Raw genomic sequence first — 18,056 nt, 5'->3', positions numbered from 1 at the left:
AAGAAAATAGAGAAAGAAAGAGGGAAGGAAGGAAGGGAGATAAAATGACTATAAAGAGAAGGAATGTCCCTGCTGCATTCTAAGAAGTTGTGGTTCATGGAGGAGGGTGAACATTCTTCAAGGAAACCTTAAAAGAGGAACTGCCCCTCATTTTTTTCCAACCTATATCTGATGGTAAGTTGGTTCTGCCTGTTTAACCAAAGACCCTCCTGTCCTGAATGGATGGAGGGTAGATCCTGACAGAAACTAGAACAAGCAAGGTTGCTACTGAGGACAGGTGCAGCCATGTAGCCCTCCTGAGCTTGGTGAAGGAAGGGTATGTCTCAGGGAGTCTGGGGCAGGAAAGGGGCAAAGCAATAGGAATATGGATTTTTATCCATATCTATTCTGAGAAACCTTCTGGCCATAGGCTTCTGGTCTACCACCTGCCATGAGGGTGAGCTCCTCTTCCCCCACTATACAGGGTCTCCAGTGCAGAGACCAGGGCTTACTCACCCCATCCCAAACATAGCCTCCGCTTGCTCCCCAATCCGATCCAGGTTCATGTTAGCAGCTGTTAGGGATGAAACACAGAAGGGAGAGGATTTTTAGGCAGAGATTGAGGGATCAAGCTAGCTGATCTCCTTGGCCCATCTGCAGACCTCTATTCCCCTATCTTTCTCCACCCCCACCAAAGCACATGGCCCATCAGGGGTATTCAGACTCAAACAATCAATCAACAAACATTTATTAAGAGCCTCCTATGTAAGGGGCGGCCAGGTAGCACAACGAGTAAGAGCACCGGCTCCAGTGTTGGGATGACCTGGGGATCGAATCCCGGGCTCAGACACTTAGCACCCACCCAGAAACACCTGGCCGTGTAACCTTGAGCAAGTTACTTAACCCCAATTGCCTTAAAAAAATAAAAAAAAGAGCCTCCTATGTGCCAGGAAATGTGCTAAATGTGCTAATTGCCAGGATACAAAAAGAGGAAAAAGATAGTCCTTACCCTCAAGGAGCTTATAAGTTAATTGAGGAGACAATATGCAAACAAATATATATATACAGTTATATAGAGGATAAAAAGGAAATAATTAACAGAGGGAAGGCAATAGAATAAGGTCTGCGAAAGGCTTCCAGTAAAAGATGGGATAGTTGTGACAGCCTAGAAAGTCAATGGGCAGAGATGATGAGGAAGAACATTCCAGGCACAGGAGACAGCCAGAGAAAATGCTCAAAGCTCAGTGATGGAGTGCCTTGTTCAGGAGGCCAGTGTCACTGGGTCTAATAGGATGCGCTGGGAAGTAAGACTGGAAAGGTAAGAGGCTAGGTTATGAAGGGCTTTGGATGTCAGAGCATTCTGCATTTGATACTGGAGGTGATGGGGAGCCACTGGAGTTTACTGGGTAGTGGTCAGATCTGCAATTTAGGAAATCATTTCGGTAACTAAATGGAGGATGGATTGCAGAAGAGAGACGACCCAAGGCAAGCAGACCCACCCACAGGCTCTTGTTCTCTTTTAGGAACCTCCAAATGCAGCAGCCAAAATGAATCCACTTTCCATCATTGTGGTGTGGTGCTGTGCAAAATGTTGGGAAGGAAGCCAAGAAACCCAAGGTCTAATCCCTGCTCTGCAAATGACTTCAAGCCTAGTCATTTCCCCCCTGTGTGCTTCTGTTTCCTTCTCTGTAAAGGATAGAGGTGGATAGAATAGATGGTCTCACTTAGGGTTTACTTCCAGTGTCAACATTTTTGGGGGTTCTGTGGCTTGATTAAATAACTGAATTTACAGCTTTGGGCCTCTGTTTTTTCCCCTTGAATAGGGCTAATAATATTAATATGTGACCTACCTACCTCACAAGGCCACAGTCAAGAGTACAATAGATAATGGAAGTGGGAGTACCCATCTCCTGACAAAAAGATGATGGACCTCATATGCAGAATAAGACACATTTTTCAGACATGTCCAATGTGAGAATTTATCTTGCTTGATTATGCGTAACCATTATAAGGATTTTGTTTTCCTTTTTTTTTTCCCATGTAAAGAAAGAAAATAAATTTTTGCTGGGTGAGAAAAAAACCTGACAAAAATAGAAAGATACTAAAGGAAAGCTTATCAAGGCAGAGGGCAAGTCCTTATAAGGGAAAACAGAGTTGGACTGCCTCAAGGCAGAAGAGTAGGAATGGAGACAGGCAGAGAAAAGACAAGGTGTCAATGAGGACCACGAAGAGCTTATCCCAGGTCTACCATGATTTCTCCATGAACAAGCCAATTAACGTGAATGAGCCCATTTCCCATTAGAATGGCCAGAAGACAACCTTCCCCAGCCCACCCTCCCCAGAAGAAAAGAAGAAAGACCATGGATATAGAAGAGCCCAAAGACCCTTACTTGTGGAGTCAAAAGCTGGAGCTGTCCCATCAGCCCCACTGTCTTGCATGGGAAAAACTTCTACAAATTCCTTCTTGAAGACTGAGAGCAGGTAGGAGATGCGATAATCCAGTCGCACATTGAGAATAAACTGTTGGGAAAATGAAGGAGAGGTCTCCACTCTGACCCCACCTTCACCCCCCCATTAGAGAGGGGCAAATTCTTTTCAGTAATTGACAGTAGCAAAGTATGATTTTTTTTAAACCAACTTCCCTTTGTATCTTGAATATATTTTGACACTTTACTAGAACTATGAATGTGCCTGATATTCTAGGAATTCAAGACATATCAAACCAAATGGAGTCTTGCTCATTGTCTTCTGTTTCATTTCTTTCTGCCCCCACTATATGCGTGGGTACCACATCACCACACAGACGGATGCAAAGACCCACAGCCTGCCTCACTCTAACTTCCAGTGTTAGATTTTCCTCCATCATTCCTCCCAATACCCCTCTAGAGGCAGAGGGAAGTGTTTTGAAAACCCTGAAATACAGGGCTATTATTATTACTTCCTACCCCAGTACTGTACCTGCTCACTACCCAAACTACAGGGGGCAGTTGTGGGGCAGACGCCAACCTAGTAGGGATGCTTAAGAGCCTGAAACAAAGAGGATGGTGGCTACATGGTCCAATGGATAGAGCACAGGACCTGGAGTCAGGAAGACTTCAGTTCAAATGCAGCTTTACTAGCTGTGTGACCTGAGTAAATCATTTAACCTGTTTGCCTCAGTTTCCTCAACTGTAAAATGGAGATAATATTAGCACCTACCTCACAGGGTTGTTGTGAGCATGAATTAATATATATAAAAAATTGTTTAGCACAGTGCTTGGCATGGTAGATTACATATATGTGTGTGTATACATACATATACATATATATGTATATATACACATATAAAAATGCTTATTCCCTTTGTCTCCCCCTCCTGCCATCCCAACTACCTGCAGGATTTCTAGGATTTTGAGTTTGGTCTCCATCACCACAATGTCTTCATTCTCCACGAACTTTCCTCGGTCCATTGACTCCTGGGTCCCGGCAGTGGGGAGGCTGGGAGCACTGAAGATGGACTGCTTACGGCTCAGCACCATGGTGGACATCATCTGCCCTACCCCCTGGATGGACCGACGAACATTTTTCCCTGGAGGAGATTGGGGTCAATGCCAGATATGTTCGGTAACATTGGAACTGGAGGAATAAGGTAAGCTAGGGAGAGGATAAACTGTCACTGCCCCCTTTCCCCAGATGGGCATCAGTCACCTCCACTACACTGCCCTTGTATCCAAACCCGATCCCGTCCTGAGGGTCCACTCTGTGCTGCAGTCTACACTAGGAGCTGGGAGGGAATATAAAGAAGTGAGGGGGCATAATCCCTGCCCTCAGAGAGCTCTCAATCAGGTCCTCTCCTCAGGAACTCCCAGTGTAACCAAGGAGACAGAGCATGCCATACACATACATAGCCACACTCTGATGCAGGAATCAGACATAATGCAGCAGACACATGAAGGTACCGACTGCTACTGCCCTTACTCCCAAACTAGTTTATATTTGGCAACTGTATTTATTTATTCACTTTATGTTTATGCTGTATATATTTATCTATGTACCTGTCTCCCCCCAGTAAAATATAACTCCTTGAAAATAGGCATTGTTTCATTCTTTATACTTTGTTATCTCCTGGCACAAATGATTGATGAAATTAGTTGATTGCATAATCTAGGTATACACATGAAGTAAGGAGATAGAGCATAAAAGAGAAGTAAGAAAGGGGCAGGATTAATCAGGGAAGGCTACCTACCCACTAATGAGTTCTAATTTAAGTTTGGGAGGTGAAGTATTTGGATAAGAGACAAGATGAATCAGGTGGAGAAGGAGAAGGCCTATAGGAGGGAAGTACATGAAGGTGGACACAGCCCTGGGCCTGGAATCAGGAAGTCCTGAGTTCAAATGTAGCCTCTGATACTTATGAGCTATGTGACCCTAGGCAAGGTCACTTAACCTCTCTTTGCCTCAGTTTCTTGGTCTGTAAAATATGGATAATAATAGCACCTGCCTCCCACAGTTGTTGTGAGGATCAAATGAGATAATATTTGTAAAGTGCTTAGCAAAGTGCCTAGCACATAGTAGGAGCTATATAAATGCTAGCTATGATGATAATGATGATGTTGACAGGGTAGGGAACAGGTCAGCCTGGCAACTCAACAAGAAATGAAAGTAGGAATGGAATTAATGTGGGCCTTGGTGGAAGGCATCTTGAAGGCCAATCTGAGATTAGATTTGACATTAATATACATAAGAATCATCTGGGGTGGCTAGGTGGTGCAGTGAATAGAGCACCAGCCCTGGAGTCAGGAGGACCTGAGTTCAAATCTGGCCTCAGACACTTATCACTTACTAGGCGTGTGACCTTGGGCAAGTCACTTAACCCCAATTGCCCTGTCCTACCCCCTTCAAAAAGGAAAAAAAAAGAATCATCTGCTTCTTTTGTGGTGGTAAAGAATTGGAAATTGAGGCGATGCCCATCAATTGGGAAATGACTAAACAAGCTGTTCCATATGATTGTGATGGAATACTATGTGCTATAAGAAATGATGAGCACAATGATTTCAGAAAAACCTAGAAAGACTTACATGAACTGATGGAGAGTGAAGTGAGCAGAACCGAGAGAAGAGTGTACACAGTAACAGCAATATTGCATGATGAACAACTGTGAATGACTCGGCTATTCTCAGCAATACAATGATTCAAGACAATAACAAAGGACTCATGATGAAAGATGCTATCCATCTCCAGAGAAAGAACTGACAGAGTCTTAATACAGACAGAAGCATACTGTTTTTCACTTTTTTCTTTCTTTTTTTGGGGGGTTCAAATTTTCTTCTACAAAATGACTAACATGGAAATATTTTTTATATGACTATACATTATGACCTGTATCAAATTGCTTACCATCTTGGGGAGGGGGAAGGAAGGGAGGGAGAGATATAATTTGGAAATCAAAATTTTTTTACAAAATCATTAACATTGTTTTTATATGTAATTGGGGAAAAATAAAATATTTCAAAAATGTATATAGTAGATACATATAAAAATACATATATATACATACATGTATAAATATATGTATATACACACATATATTCTACATCCGCACATACAAAGAGCTGGCTAGGCTTTGGGATTGTTTCTCTTCCATCAGACTGGAAGATCTTGAGGGCAGACTTGTGTCCCTCATACCAGACTGGGAGCTTCCTAAGAGTAAGGATTGTTTCCCTGGTCAGATTGGGAGTTTCCTAAGGGAAGGAACTTTGTCTCTCTCCTTAGATTGGAAGGCCACTTCTGTGGGACTGAGTCAATCAGTTAACTGCATTTATTAAGTGATTACTTAATTGTTAAGTGGCTGACAATCAGTCAATAAATATTTATTAAGTGCTATGCCCTGTGCTAAGTGCTAACACAGACTCCTTGGTCTCTAGGAGACCTGCAGGGGGCACCCAGCCTAGCCCAGTCAAATGAGAGGAAGAGGAGAGTGGTAAGCAAGGGCCAGAATAACGGAAAAATGGATTTATCTGGTGGCAGTGTGAAATATAATTTGGCACAGTATGAGTGTGTCTGAACCTAAATCCTGGAATGCAAGCCCCAAGGAGAATCTGAGAGCCCTCAGCCAATTCAGAATGTATCATTATCCCATGTCTAACAGAGGGAAAACCTGCATTCATAAAATCTGAGGATCTCAGAACTGAAAATAATTTCAGAGGCAAACAGCAGAATTTCCCTCAACAATAGGAGCTCTTAAACTAGGGTTCATGAACTTGTGTTTTCAATAGTTTGATGACCATATTTCCACATTACTGGTTTCCTTTCTAATCACATGCCTTTTATTTTATGCCTTTAAAGATATTATTCTGAGATGAGGCCCAGAGACTTCACCAGACTGCCAGCAAGATCCATGACACAAACAATGGCTAAGAACACCTGTTCTATAATATCCTTACAAGGGATCGTCTGAGTCTTAGATAAAAGCCCTCTGGTGACACAGAACTCACTACCAAAACAGAATAACTCTAAGAAGGAAGGCTTTGCTTACACAGATAAGAACCCAAACATGCCTCTTTAGCCTCCCGTCTATTGCTCCTAGCTGGCCTTTTTTGAGACCAGACAGACCAAATCTAGTCCTTCTTCCAGGAGACAACCTTTCAGAGAATTAAAGGCAGCTATCATGTTTCCCCAGCCCCCACCTCCAAGTCTTGTCTTAATTAGGCTAACCAACCCAAGTTCCTTTACCTGAGTTTTGCCTTACAGGGTTTTGAGACACAGCACCCCACCCCCACCATCCTGACTGCCTTTGCCTGTCGGGTCAGGAGGGTCCCACCCAGGGTCCCAGCCTCACCCCCAGGATCTTCATTGTAGGCCTGCAACAAGACTGGGGGGCCCTGCACGCAGTCGATGATGCCCAGCAGAGTCCGGGTGAGCCGAAGCAGCTCACTGAAGCTGTAGAAGCCGAAATAGATGAGGTTGTGGGCCAGGCTGACGACCTGCGGCGAGTTGTTGGGGAGAAAGAAGAAAGGTAAGGACAGAAGAAGGCACCAGGTTGGCGATGCACAGGCTGAGAGGGTGATTGGAGATCATCACAGGAATAAAAATAACTCCACCGTTCCTTGGAGCTTTAAGGTTTTGAAAACGTTTTCTTTATATGGGGTAGGTAGTGTAAGTATTATTAACCTCTTTTTAGAGAAGGAAATTAACATTCAGAAAAGTTAAGTAACTTGCCCAAGGTCACGAAGCAAGGTAGAAGCCTAGTTAGGATTAGAAGCAGGGGGTTTGTTGAGGGTTTTATTGTTTGTTTGAATTTTTTTTCCCCATTGCACCATTCATTACCCCAAAAAGCAGGAACAGTGGGTAGCTTCAAGAGACTGCTAGGGGAGGATAAGTGGCCCATCGATTAGAGCACCGGCCCTGGAGTCAGGAGGACCTGAGTTCAAATCTGGCCTCAGACACTTAACACAAAACTAGCCGTGTGACCTTGGGCAAGTCACTTAACCCCAATTGCCCATCCTTCCCCCCTCCAAAAAAAATAGAGAGACTGCTAGGAGGGCTAGGACTAGAGAACTGGACTTGGAGTCAGGAAGACCTGAGTTTGAAACCAGCCTCAGATGTACATTTCCGGTGTAACCCTGCCCAAGTCATTTAACCTCTCTAAGTCTCAGTTTCCTTATCTGTAAAACAATAACAATAGTATTGACCTCAGGATTGTTGTGTAAATGTTGGCTATTATTTATTATATGAAAAGTTTAGATAAATTCCTCAATGTGAGATTCATGCCTAGTTATTAGGAGAAACTCAGTCTTTGAGAAAGCTCAGGGGATACTAGAGTCAAGAAAATCTGAGTTCAAATCCAGCCTCAGACACTCAGTAACTGTTTGACCCTGGGCAAGTCACTTAACCCTGTTTGCCTCAGTTTCCTCATCTGTAAAATGAGCTGGAGAAGGAAATGGCCAACCACTCCAGTGTCTTTGCCAAATGGGGTTAGGAGGGGCTGGACATGATTGAAACAACTGAACGACAAGGTCTTTGAGAAGGTACGCCCTTCTCTATCCCATCCTGAGGGACCCTAGGCTGGGGACACTACAGAGTTATCCAGGTGGAAACTGCCACGGGCTTAGGATCCTAGGAAGCCAAACGTCTAATGGCCAGAGGAACAAATCAGAACCCAGAAGACTTGTGTGCACTTAGGAGTTGTGACACGGGGCAAATCAATTAACCTCAGTTTCTTTACCTGTAAAACAGGGATAATAATCGAACATACCTCCCAGGGCAATTGTAAGGACAAAATAAAATAATATTTGTAAATAGCTTTGCAAACCTTACAGCACTATGTAAATGCTAGCTATTATTATGATTGTTATTATTAAACAAGGAGCAGTTTGGAGGTAGGTTGGAAAGAAATCAGGGAGCAGGCATCCAAAAGACTGACAGGAATCTGCCTCTTATGTCTTTTTCTCTGTAAAAAGAGGTTGATATAATAAGCTTGGTACAAGGGCGTGTGCTTGCTAAGAGGATTTTCTTAGCCCAGGAACCAAAGCATCGAAGGGAAGACAATGAGTATGGGGGAAAAGGAGACGTTTTGGCTGAGTGGTTGGAGGTCATGTGGGATAAGGACTAAGTAGAAGGAGGCTGAGACAATCCCTAAACTAATTGCCTTGCTGCAAATCAGGAGTAGGCTCTTTCCCCGACCTCCACCAGGTAATAGAGAAAAGCCCACCTCCACGCAATACCTTCCAGGTTTTCAGTATCCCCCAAGCATCAGGCTTCCCCTTTGCTGCCCAGGAAGTGATTTAGACAAGGGGTGTTGACAGAATCACAGAAGAATCACAGGATCTCAGCTGGAAGGGACCTCCGAGACCACAGTCCAACCCCTTTATTTTGCTGATAAGGAAACTGGTGTTCAGAGGGGGAAATGACTCACATGTTGAGTTATTTCCAGAAAAGCCAGAACTAACAACTCACATTTCCATAACACTTTCAGATTTGCAAAGAGCTTTTCTCACACTGGCCCTTTTAGGTGAGTAGGGTTACATGCGGGGGCGTTTTGGGTTTAGCTGGTTTTTTCTTTGTTTTTTGTACATACTTGAAATTTAATTGGCATTCCTAAAGGAAGATATCCCCTCTACCAAGGGAGGTCAGGAACCATTCTGCAATTTAGGGTTTCAGAAAGCTGTGTAAGGCACTGAGAGGTGAGCATCGGACAGTGAGTGTGTGTCAGAGTCTGTGTCCCAGACTCTGAGGCTGCCTAATGTCTACACTCCATCTCCCATCTCCATATCTTCACACTGGCTATCCCCTGTGCCTGGAATGCTCTCCCTCCTAAAAGCTCTGGCTTCCTTGAAGATTTAGCTAACATGCCACCTTCTATAGGAGACCTTTCCTGGTTTCCCCAAACACTTGTATTTTCTCTTCTAAAGTTATCTTCTGTCAACTCTGTGTGTATCTTATATGTGCCTGTTTATTTACATGTTGTCTTCTATTAGAATGTAAGCTCCTGGAAGGCAGGAATGATTTTGTATTTCCTTGTATCTCCAGAACGTAGTAGGATGCCTGGCACATAGTAAGGGCTGAATGATTATAGACTGATTATGTCTGTTGATTGATTATGCCAAATTGTTATTATTATCTCCATTTTACAAATGAGGACACTAGGCACAAAGAGAGGCACACAGTAAGTGGCAAGGCCAAGATTCAAATCCAGGTCTCTTTACTCTTAAATCCAGTGCTCTCTCTGTCCATGCCATGAAGGCATCGCGGGGCTTTGCTTGACCTCCCTTGGGGGCTGAATCTAGAACCAGAGAATCTCAGCACGTGCGAATTCATTTTGGGAAGGGTCCTCATGGGTCATCTAGTCAACCCCATCCCTGAAAGGAATCCCCATCTTAACATCCCTGACAACTGGTCATCTAGCCTCTCTGTGGTCTAGAGCACCCCATCCTACCTAGCATCTAACAGGAACTTCAGAATGCTTGTTGACTGACTTGTCATCGTATTCATTGGGTCTTCCTTCACATGGCTCTGGGCCCCCGTTTCTCCTGAATAATAGCTAACAGTGTCTGCTATGTGCTATGTGCTATTTGATCCTCAACAACTCTGGGAGGTAAGTGCTATTATTATCTCCATTTTACAGATAAGGAAACTGAGGCAATTAGAGATGAAGTGATTTGCCCAGGATTAAACAGCTAATAAGTATCTGAGGCCAGATTTGAACTCAGGTCTTCCCAGCTCCAGGCTGGGCGCTCTATCCACTGTGTCACCTAGCTGCCTGGTGGCAGAGGTCCTACCTCAAAGGTGAGCTTATTCTTCTCCTCATTGGCAAAGGGCACAGCTTCACTGACTACGTTGTTGAGATAGTCTTCTACAAACTCCATGGTGTTGGCAAACTTATTCTTCTTATCATCCCGAGAGTCATTGAGGTTGGAGTCATAGCTAGAAGAACAGGGTGGGGAGATGGGATGGGTTGGAAAGAGTACAGAGAAAGGAAGGGAGGAAAGGGAATCAAGCCCCTTCCTTCTCCCTCAGGTTTTTACCCCACCTCAATCTAGAAGGGCACCCCTTCTTCAACCTCTGGCCCCACTTCCTTATTTCCTGTCCCCCGTCCTTATTGTCCCTTTGGCTCTCACGGGCCCAGGACTCACTCCTTGATGGTGATGGCTGTGGGAATCTCTGTCCAGAGGCGGGCGAACTTGACTGGGGTGACGAGTTCCTGGGGGTCACGGTCTACATGCACATGCAGCATGAGATGACAAAAGGAGGCACGTAGATCAAAGGGCAGCATTTCATCCGCCATGCATAGGAAGATCAGATCCACACCCAGCTGTTGGGAGATCTCATGGATGGCCAGATACTGGCGGTCCAGACACATGCGGGCAAACAGCTTTAGCTGGTATCTGTGGCAGGGAAGGGAGGGGGAAAGAGAGGGGAGGATTTGGCATTTGAGCTGAGCTGTGAAGGAAACAAGGGATTCTACAAGATGGAGGTAAGAAGGGAGCACATTCCAGGTGTGGGAGACAGACAATGCAAAGGCACGGCTAGGAGATAGTGTGTCATGGGTACAAGGAACAACAAGAAAACCAGTTCACCTGACAGTAAGGTATGTGAAGGAGAACAATGTAATAACATTAATAAGGCCAGAAAAGTGGACTGGGGCTAGGTGTGGAGACCTTTTCATACCAAACACAGCAGTTTACATCTGATCCTAAAGGCAACAGGGAGCCACTGGAGTTTACTGAGCTGGTGAGTGACATGTCAAATCTGTGCTTTTTTTTTTTTAAAGGAAGGTCATTGGCAGCTGGGTAAATGATGGCTTGGAATAAGAAGAGACATGAGGCTTTACGATATCTCTAGAAAGTGGTCATCCAGCCTCTGTTTAAAGACTTCCAGGTAAGGGAAACCCACTAACTCCCAAGGAAAACACATGCTACTTTTAGGCAGCTCTAATTGTTGTTTTTTTCCTTTTTCAGGTCAAAACCTGCCTCTCTGAAGCTTCTACCCATTACTCCTATTTCATGGAATGAGGCAGAATAAGGCCTGTCCCTCCTCCACATGGAAGCCCTTCAGATATCTGAATACAGTTTAAGAAGGGGCCACAAGTGGGTGGAGACTGGGGCAGGGTAAAGGTAGGAGGGGGAGGAAGAAGGAAACTATGGCTGTGTCTGCCCAGAATGAGTCAAAGCATACTGTTTAAACTGTAGTGGGAGGGATCTAGATTAGACCAGGAATCAGCAGCTTACAGGACTTGCATGCCAAGTCTTCCTATATTCACTCTCCCTAGCCAAGAGAAGGGGAGCCAGGTTGGGGGAAGGGGAAGCAGCTCGCCCCAGAGGCAGTTACACTCCAAGGCCAGATCAGCTAACACTTCAGCAGGGATTCACTGGCTATCAGCCCAGCGAAAGGACAGGGCACAGAGAAGCGGCAATGGGGAAAGGGAAGGAGGGAGCAAAGAGGCAGAGATTTCAGGAGACAGCATTGAAGCTTCAGCATCTCCACGATTCTTCGGGGGGTGGCCCAGCCTGGCCCACTCCAAGCTTGCAGGCCACCTTTGGCATTGTAGTAGGAGTTGCCAACTCGGTATTGGTGTGGACAGAGCACTGGACTTGGAGACAGGAATACCTGAGTTGGAATCCTGCCTCAGACCTTTACTAACTGTGTGACTCTGGGCAAGTCACTTCCTCATCTATACAATGGGAAATAATAATAATAGCATTTTTCCTTCCATGGGTGTTGTGAGAATCAAATAAATGCACGGAACGTACTTTGCAAACCTTAAAGAACAATATCACCATTATCACCATCATTAGTGATGTTGACGATGATAAATCACAGTTATGGAACTTCCACCTAGAAGGGTGAGAGATCCATCCTGAGTGTCTTTTATTAAAGAGTCATTTAAACGTAAAAGGTAAGTAGCTTGCTCCGCTGCCCGCATAGGGGATGGCGTGTGAGCTGAGATGTGACGGGAGCCACGGATTTGAAGAGGCAGAAGTAAGGAGGGAGGGCATTCCAGTGTGGGCGGGGCCAGGAAGCCAAGAGACAGCACAGACACTCCCTGGGGAGCTCCCCACCTGTAGTAGCTGAGCACATTCTCATCATGGGCGTTGCCTGCCCGGGCCTCCTGGGCCAGCTGCCGAATGCTCTTCTCCTGGTGTTCGTTGTTCTTGTCGCTCCAAGTCAGCCAGACTTCCTCTTCTGAGTACTCAATGCTCAAGTACTCATGGGACTGAGACATTTCCTTCACCGGCCGCAGCCTGCGAGGAAAACACCCAGTTGGCTTGAGCCCCAGCTTCTTCTAGAACCCTAACCCAACTTCCTCCCATCCTGAGAAAATCAGACTATGAGAACCCGTGGAGATCACAAAGTCTGCACAGGGGCACGCTGGAGCCAACTCAGATGGCTCTGAGATTGCTTTAATTGCTTTAATTTTCAGAATGAGCATTTACACCTCAGAAACCAAACATCACAAATTGATTTACTGTTCTGCTCATTGTCTAGAAGTAACAGAGTGATGAGAAAATGTGCTAATAGTGTAGATTAAATTTGAAAGTGTATCTGAGCACTCCTTTTTGGGGGAGAGGGAAATTTGTTGTTAAACATTTACCAGCACACCCCTGAAGTCAGAAGGCCCCCTAGAAGACATTAGAATCACAGAACCAGAGCTAGAAAGGATCTCAGAGTTCAACTCCAATATTTTACAGATGAAGAAACCAAGGTCCATAGAGTTTTAAGTGACTTGCCAGGGTCACACAGCTATTAAGTGTCCTGAGCAGGATTTGAACCCAGGTCCTTTAACTCTAAATCCAGTGTTTTTTTCTACTGTACCATAGGTAACATTCCTTCTGGCAAAGTTTGGACAGGTTGCCTTGCAAGGGGATCTGAGTCAATAAAGACCCTAGGAGTTATGCCTTTATCATCTAAGTCTTGCCAAAAAAGAGTGCTACATATCTTATTCTTCCTTTATATTCCCCACAGTACCCCCTACCTACCTATAGATGTGCATTAAATACATTTAAGCTGAGAGTGGGGTGAGGGATGGGGGTGGGGTGGGGGGGAGGAAGATATGTAAGAGCTTCAGCATGAATTCCTAGACATAGTCCTTGGTTCTCTGGTTGGGGGAATGAGGGGTGACTGGGATCAAGACGAGGGATCTTAGTATCCTAGGAAAGAGACAATTCTGGTTTAAACCCAAGGAGTGGGAGAGGACCAGGCAGAGTCTTGATAACCAAGGAGGAAAGAGAAGTAAATGGGGAGAAGACCTAGCCCTCACTCTGTCTTGATGAGAATGTCGCTGTTCTTGGGGTCCAGGACACATTTGCAGATGAGCTCCTGAGTGACCGGGATGGCAATGTGGTTGGACACACACAAGTCAGAGAGATAGTCCAGGAACCTGAAGAAATGAGCAAAGAAGGAGTCAGTTTGTAATGATTACCTGGGTTGGTTAGGTGCCCATCAAGTGGGCAATGATATGTCATGGTATATGAATGTAAAGGAACACTGTTGTTTTGTAATAACTGATGAAAGAGCAAGTTTCAGAGAAACCTAGGAAAACATGTATGAACTGATGAAGAGAAAAGTGAGCAGAACCAAGGGAACAATTTATACAGTAGATAACAACATTATGAAGACAATTTTTCAAAGACTTAAAGAACTCTGATCAATGCAATGATCAACTATAATTCCAGAGGATTTTTGAAGAAGCATGTTACTTACCTCCTAACAGAAAAGTAATGGATTCAAAGTGCAGAATAAAACATCTATTTTTGGACATTGGCCAATGCAGGAATTCATTTTGCTTAACTATGCGTATTTATCTTAGGGCAACTAGGTGGTACAGTAGATAGCTGGGAAGCCTTGAGTCAGGAAGAACTGAGTTCATATCCAATCTCAGACACTTACTATGTGACCTTGGTCAAGTCACTTAACCTCTAAATGTCTGTTTCCTCACTTGTAAAATGGAGATAATAATAGCATTTGCCTCCCAGAGTTGTTGTGAGGATCAAATGAGATAATATTTTTAAAGTACTTACATAGTACCTGGCATAGTAGGTGCTATATAAAAATTAGCTATTATTATTACAAGTGTTTGAGCTTTCTTTTTTAATGGGGCCCCCTCAGAGGGAAAGAAAATGTTTTATTAATTGAAAAAAATGTAAAGCCACCAAGCTGTTCTTTCTCAACAGGCCATATTAATTCTTCCCCAAAGGATCTCCCACATTCCCCTACCATTACCACCTTGAAGTCTTTCCTGATAACTCCAACTAACAGTCTCATCCCCAATTTACTTTGTATACATTAAATATTTACTTATGTGTGTGTATCAACATATATTTTTTATATATATGTAAAATGTAAGCTACTTGAGGGCAGGGATTGTTAATAACAATAATAGCTAGCATTTATTTAGAACTTTAAGGTTTACCAAGTACTTTACAAATGTTTTATACTCACAACAATACTGGGAAGTATGTGTATTTCATTATCCCCTTTTGACAGATAAGGAAACTGAGGGAGATGGGTTAAGTGACTTGCCCAGGATCACACAACTAAGTCTCTAAGGCAGAATGTGAACCCAAGTCTTCTCAATTCCAAGTCTTGCACTGTATCTGCTCTGCCACCTAGAGGTGCCTAAGAGGCACCTAATAAAGGCTTCACTGATTGATTGATTGTGGAGAGAGGCCAAAGTTGATAGATTTTGAGTTGGAAGGGGCCTCAGAAGTAATGGAGTCTGACTCCTACCCAAATCATGAGTCCTATCTACAATACCCCCAACAAGCAGCCATTAGTTCTATTGTCTGATCAGGGGTCAGAGGTGGGACTCTTGGGTTGTCATATAATATCCCCCAGAACTAGCTGCCCAACTGATCCACTGGGTTTGACTCAAGAATCACTTTAGCATGACTTTGCCCTTTTTTCAAGTAATTTTAGTGAGAATCACCAACAAGAAAGGATTGGGAAATTAGGCAAGTGAGTGGGAGAGGGGAAGGACTAAGAATGAGTAGAGAGCCACATGATCACAATCATGGCTTAACGGGAAGACAGAAGTCAAATGGGGGGAATAGAAAAATGAGCAATAGAGTAAACAGGCATAGGGAGTGGGAGATGAATGAGTACAAAGAGAGCATGATGGTAAATGGAGGTTATGTTGAGAGTGAATGCTGGTGAGTAGGGTGGTAAGTGAGTGTTAAATTAGAAAGATAGTAAGATAAGGAAGTCAATGGAGAGGGAAAGTGAATGGGAGGTGAAGGGATGAGTTGGGAGCAAATGAAGGGTAAGAGGGATGAGATGAAGGTAAATGAGAATAGACAGGGGAGGAGAGTACAGGGGAGTTAGAGATAGAATGAAGGCATAGATATAAAGTGCAGAGTAAGCAGACAAATTGGGAATTAACAGAAGGTAGGGGAATAAAGAGAAAGTGAGGAGAGAGTGAATGGGAAGTAAGTAGGAAATGGAGGATGAAAAGAGAATTAACTGTGAATGGAGAACAGAAGATGAAAAGGGAGAGAGTAGGGAAAGGAGGATGAATAGGGGTGAGTAGAAGGTAAGAGGATAAGTTAAGAATGAATGAAGAAATAGGGGGACAAAATGAAATGAATGGAAAAGTAGACGGATGACTGCAGCGTGATAGGGAGATATCAGACGTACAAGCAAGGGACATACGGGGGAAAGGGAGCAGTCCTCTGACCTGGGCTCCCGATTCTTGCGCACAAGGCTAACAAACGTCTCCACTTCTGTCTTAGTAATGTGCTTCTCCAAGAGTTTCCGATTGTTGTGCAACAAGGCAGTGATGGTGTCCTCAGCGAGGATGTCATAGCCGATCTGTGACTGCATCATCCCAAACTGCTTGGCTATATGTTCCTGGAAAGGATGGGGTTGGGGACAGATCAAAAAGAGCCCAACACCATGTTCCCTGGTTTTGGCCCACAATCCTCCCTTCTCCTCAAACTCTCAAGGGCCTGGATGGGCAGATGTATGGGAAAGGGACAGAAGAGAGACCAAAGACTTACCAGGGCTTAATCTATGGGAAAGAGACACCTCCCCAGACCCTGGCCTTGAAAGTCAAACAGAAGAGTTTGAATTTTACTAGGGAGGCAATAGAAAGCTATTGAACAACAGGCTCCTGAGTTAGAGAGAACCAGGGTTCAAATCCCACTTCTGACAATTTAACTACTTTTGTGACCTTAAGCAAATCACAACTTCAATGGGTCTCAATTTCCTTATCTATAAAATGAGAAGGGTAGACCAAATGGCTTTTGAGGTCCCTTCCAACTCTTTTAGACCTACAATCCCATAAGATTTTTATGCAGAAAGATGATAGGATCAGAAGAACATAAGAGGAAGATTATCCCAGTAGTTGATGAAAGCTGGATACAAGAGGGAAGAAGATGGAAAACCTGATAGAAGCAATAGTGTAGACAAACAGCAACAAGGGTCTAAACAAGGGCAAAGCCAATGGTAATAGTGGGGAGATGAGAGAAGGATGGACTATAGAGGTGTTACTGATTAGGCTTGGAATTAAGAGGGGAGGGGAGAGGGAAGGATTGAAAACAAATATGGGAGAGCTGTGAACTGTGGTCCCAATGATAGAATTTGTTTAGAAGGAAATATTATAAGCTCAGCCAGGGAGCCTGCAAGATTTCCTATTGGCCCAGAGTGTCCCATTCCCTCATGGCCATTCCCAGCAATCACCAGATACAGAGAGGGAACAGGTGAAACAGGATCACAGCGGGAAGAGCAAGCCCACCTGGTTCTTGCGGTAGTCCTCTTGGGAATGCCTCAGGACACGGTAGCAGAGGCGGAACATGTGTTGGTAGGGGGCATTCTTCTGGTCAGATAACTCCTCCAGCCTTACCAGTGGACCTTCACCACCCTTGTCCCGGAATGGGGCCTTCAGGATTCCAAAGATCTAGGGACCCAGACAACAGGAAGATAAAAACCTGAAGCCCCAAATCCTAAACCTTTTTTTTGGTTGTTGTTCCAGGTTCGGTTTTTTTTTAATTTTTTAAAAATGTGTTTATTTTTAGTTTTCAACATTCATTTCCACAAGATTTTGAGTTACAAATTTTCTCGCTGTATTTCCCTACCTCCCACCCCCAAACAGCAAGCCTACTGAATACCCCTTCCCCCAATCTGCTTTTTTCTTATATCCTCCCCCATTATCCCCCTAACTTTCTAGCAGGGCAAGATAGATTTCTACACTCCAGTGCCTGTATATCTTATTTCCCAGCTGCATGTAAAAAACAATTTTTTTTAACATTTGCTTTTAAAACTTTGATTTCCAGATTCTTTCCCTTCCCTCCTCACCTACTTCCACTGGGAAGATAAGCAATTCAATATAGGTTGCACATGTGTAGTTACGCAAAACATTTCCATAGTAGGTATATTGTAAAAAACTGACTATATTTCTCTCCATCCTATCCCACCCCCCACTTATCCAAATCCTAATTTTAACCTTTAATCAACCCTAGGTCCCACCCTCACCCTACTCTTTGACCTACCCTGAATTTTAAACCTAATCTTAAAACTCTTTTTTTTTCCTGAACTTAATAAACATCAAATTAGATAGGCATTTCCATATACATATTAGAAATGAAAAAGAGGATTGCATATAA

General features: G+C 43.9%; 1 protein-coding gene and 1 long non-coding RNA gene across 6 annotated transcripts in view; one reads left to right on the top strand and one right to left on the bottom strand.

Annotated features, from left to right (window-relative positions):
- The window catches only part of ITPR3 (inositol 1,4,5-trisphosphate receptor type 3), a 126,131-nt gene that overhangs the window by 43,785 nt on the left and 64,290 nt on the right, over nucleotides 1–18,056 (bottom strand). For all 5 annotated transcript variants that reach the window (XM_069073470.1, XM_069073471.1, XM_069073472.1 and 2 more), the window contains 10 exons: nucleotides 17,189–17,350; nucleotides 16,130–16,302; nucleotides 13,715–13,834; nucleotides 12,516–12,698; nucleotides 10,590–10,841; nucleotides 10,236–10,380; nucleotides 6,797–6,941; nucleotides 3,351–3,547; nucleotides 2,370–2,499; nucleotides 496–553 (listed from right to left, as the gene is read on the bottom strand). In XM_069073470.1, the coding sequence (XP_068929571.1) occupies nucleotides 496–553; nucleotides 2,370–2,499; nucleotides 3,351–3,547; nucleotides 6,797–6,941; nucleotides 10,236–10,380; nucleotides 10,590–10,841; nucleotides 12,516–12,698; nucleotides 13,715–13,834; nucleotides 16,130–16,302; nucleotides 17,189–17,350 (1,565 nt within the window). The remainder of the gene's footprint in view (nucleotides 1–495; nucleotides 554–2,369; nucleotides 2,500–3,350; nucleotides 3,548–6,796; nucleotides 6,942–10,235; nucleotides 10,381–10,589; nucleotides 10,842–12,515; nucleotides 12,699–13,714; nucleotides 13,835–16,129; nucleotides 16,303–17,188; nucleotides 17,351–18,056) is intronic.
- Nucleotides 8,208–12,227, top strand: LOC138150086 (uncharacterized). Its single transcript, XR_011165502.1, has 4 exons — nucleotides 8,208–8,968; nucleotides 10,082–10,242; nucleotides 11,228–11,334; nucleotides 11,415–12,227. It is a non-coding gene; the product is annotated as an uncharacterized lncRNA (long non-coding RNA).

This window comes from Petaurus breviceps, unplaced genomic scaffold (genome assembly GCF_028583685.1).
Source record: "Petaurus breviceps papuanus isolate PSGF00001 unplaced genomic scaffold, PetGlider_PUasm1.0 90865, whole genome shotgun sequence".
Taxonomy (NCBI): Eukaryota; Metazoa; Chordata; class Mammalia; order Diprotodontia; family Petauridae; genus Petaurus; species Petaurus breviceps.
The sequence above is the reverse complement of the archived record's forward strand: the minus strand, read 5'-3'. Positions and strand labels throughout refer to the sequence as shown.